General features: G+C 57.3%; 1 protein-coding gene across 1 annotated transcript in view; it reads left to right on the forward strand.

Moving 5' to 3' along the window:
* Positions 1 to 3,338, forward strand: part of MYO1F (myosin IF) — a 64,193-nt gene that overhangs the window by 38,674 nt on the left and 22,181 nt on the right. Inside the window, exons 13-15 of the mRNA XM_011954931.1 lie at positions 111 to 197; positions 1,396 to 1,563; positions 2,862 to 2,947. Of these exons, the coding sequence (XP_011810321.1) occupies positions 111 to 197; positions 1,396 to 1,563; positions 2,862 to 2,947 (341 nt within the window). The remainder of the gene's footprint in view (positions 1 to 110; positions 198 to 1,395; positions 1,564 to 2,861; positions 2,948 to 3,338) is intronic.

Genomic DNA, 3,338 nt, shown 5'->3' on the forward strand with positions numbered 1-3,338 from the left:
TTATCAGAGACAGTCCTAAGTGATAAGCTGGAGAAGAGGAGAGGACATGGGGGGAAGGGTGGCCACACATTTTTCACTGCCCCCCCCACCCACCCCTTTTCCACCCCCAGGAGGAGTACGTACAGGAAGGCATCCGCTGGACTCCAATCCAGTACTTCAACAACAAGGTCGTCTGTGACCTCATCGAAAACAAGCTGGTGAGGGCTGGGTCAACTTTCGCGGGGGTGTCTCACTGGGCCCCTAAGCTGAATCTGGAACACGGGGGGTAGGGACAAGGATGTTATGGCATCCTCAGGCCCTTCTCCACCCTACACTCAGGCCTTCCAGAAGACAAAACACAACCAAAATGTCCCTTCCACCCCTCATCCATTCATTCCGCCTACTTGTCCACCTGTCGCTTAATCATTCAATAAACACTGCCCCCGAAACCCCAGCTCAGAGTCAGAGTCAAATTTGCAGATTCCATGCCGGGCACGGTGGCTCTCACCTGTAATCCCAGCACTTTGGGAGGCCGAGGCAGGCGGATCACCTGAGGTCGGGAGTTGGAGACCAGCCTGACCAACATGGTGAAAACCCGTCTCTACTAAAAATACAAAAAATTATCCAGGCATGGTGGTGGGCGCCTGTAATCCCAGCTACCTGGGAGGCTGAGGTGGATCACTTGAGCCCAGCAAGTCGAGGGTGCAGTGAGCTATGATTGCGCCACCACACTCCAGTCTGAGGAACAGAACAAGACCCTGTCTCAAAAAAATTAAATTTAAAAAGTATTTAGGCTGGGCACGGTGGCTCATGCCTGTAATCCCAGCACTTCGGGAGGCCAAGGCAGGTGGATCACCTGAGGCCAGGAGATCAAAACCAGCCTGGTCAAAATGGTGAAACGCCATCTCTACTAAAAAATACAAAAGTTAGCCTGCCATGGTGGGAGCACACCTATAATCCCAGCTACTCCGGAGGCTGAAGCAGGAGAATCACGAACCTGGGAGATGGAGGCTGCAGTGAGCTGAGATCATACCACTGCACGCCAGCCTGGGCAACAGAGCAAGACTCCATCTCTAAATAAATAAATAAATAAATAAACAAACAAATAAATAAGGCAGGTCCCCCCACCAAGGGATTCTAGTCTGGGACCTGAATCTCTTGAGGGGCCCCCAGCCACTTCTGCACCCCAGCGAGCTTCCACGGCAGCCCTACACACCCCTGCCCCCCCCTTCCATCCCTGACCCCTGCAGTGCCTTTTGTGCTTGTATTTGGAAGCCCCTGGTGCCCTCCCCGCCCCCAAAGCTCTAGCTCTCTCTACTCCTCCACCCCCTCCCTCCCCTAATCTCCACACTGATGAGCCATGGGGAGGCAAGGCAGAGCAAACTGAACGGCTGCTGGCTCCCGCTCGCCCCGCAGAGCCCCCCAGGCATCATGAGCGTCTTGGACGACGTGTGTGCCACCATGCACGCCACGGGTGGGGGAGCAGACCAGACACTGCTGCAGAAGTTGCAGGCGGCCGTGGGCACCCACGAGCATTTCAACAGCTGGAGCGCCGGCTTCGTCATCCACCACTACGCTGGCAAGGTGCGACCCCTGCCCCTACCTCACCCTGTGCCTCCTTGCAGACCCCCAGGGCTCTGGGCTGTGGCCCCCACCCTCCAGCACGCAGGCTGGAAAGAGCCTGCTAGGACCCTCATCCGGAGCTGTAGAATTCCACCATCCCCCTGCCTCAATCCACCCCCTACTAACCAGAACTACAGACCCTTCCAGCTGACCCCTCAGGAACTCTCTAAGCCCCAAACTCGCCTGGACCCCACCAGCACCACCACCACTACCACCGTGTTCCCTGGGCCAGGGCTGCAGAAACCCAGTGGCCTCTGATCCAGGCCACAGCTTCCCTTACACATCAACTCCCCTAACAGAGGGAACAGAAATCCCCCCCGATTAACACCAGCTTGGGTGCCAGACCGCCTGTGCTCCCAGATAAGCCCCAACATAACCCCCTGACTAGGACACAGCCCCCCACTTTCTGATCCCAATTTGGAGAGGAAATCCCCAAAGCCCCCAGGTCCCTTCTGTGAGCCACCAGCCTTCAAAATGTGCTGAAGCCCTCCTACAGACCCCTATCCAACGCTACAGAAATCCACTGGCCTCCAACCATGCCTGCAGCCCCGCTCCCCGGCGGACAGGACTGTAGCCTCTCGAGGGTGGCGGGCGCCTGTCATCCCAGCTACTTGGGAGGCTGAGGCAGGGGAATCACTTGAACCCAGGAGGCTGAGGTTGCAGTGAACCAAGATTGTGCCACAACACGCCAGCCTGGTTGCAAAAGCCCTGCTTGGAACTAGAGAGAGCCCCAACCTTTGGTAGCAGCTCCAGCCCCCAGTCTTGGCTGAAGTCCCCCTGCAGGGACCCCTGAGGCAGGGCTGTTATCATCCTGACACAGGCCCCCCACACTGGCCCCTGACTGACCAGGTCACAGATACCCAATCTAACCTCTGACTCCCAGGGACACCCCACTCAGGCTGCAGCCCCCCACCCACCAATCTGAGCTATCGCTTTCACCGCCACCTGGCCTCTGACGCAAACTGCAGCTCTCTCCCAGCTCATCTAGGCTGTAACCCCCACCTCCCCTTACCTCTGACCTGGGATACAGCTACGATCCTCTAACCTCAACTTGAGTATCAGCCCTCCGGGAAGCCCACCCCCCATCCCCTATTCTGAACTGTAGATACCCCCCAACCAGCGCTGTAGACACTCCCCGATCCCCTCACCCCACAGCAGGCCCCAGGAAACCCTTGAGCACCTGGGCTGTAAGCACTCCGCGCCCACCCTCCCAGCCAGGTCTCTCAGTCCCTCACTGTCCTCAGCGCTGTCCCCTCCAGGTCTCCTACGACGTCAGCGGCTTCTGCGAGAGGAACCGAGACGTTCTCTTCTCTGACCTCATAGAGCTGATGCAGACCAGTGAGCAGTGAGTGGTCACAGGCATGGGGACCTCCGGCTACAACCCCCCAAGGGGATGGAGGGAGGACCAGGCACCACCCCATCTTCCCAAGAGCTGCCATCTCGCCACAAACTCAAGGGAAGTGGCTGTGCGGCCAGGATGGTGTTTCTATGGACTAGTTCTGATGCAAAAAGTAATTCCAGAGAACAGGTGCAGTGCCTCACGCCTATAATCCCAGCACTCTGGGAGGCCGAGGTGGTCAAATCACGTCAGGCCAAGAGTTTGAGACCAGCCTGGGCAACATGGCGAAACCCTGTTTCTCCTAAAATTATAAAAATTACCTAGGTGTGGTGGCGCGCACCTGTAATTCCAGCTACTCAGAAGGCAGAGGCATGAAAATCACTTGAACCCAGGAGGC

Source organism: Colobus angolensis, unplaced genomic scaffold, assembly GCF_000951035.1.
Source record: "Colobus angolensis palliatus isolate OR3802 unplaced genomic scaffold, Cang.pa_1.0 Scaffold39, whole genome shotgun sequence".
Lineage (NCBI taxonomy): Eukaryota > Metazoa > Chordata > Mammalia > Primates > Cercopithecidae > Colobus > Colobus angolensis.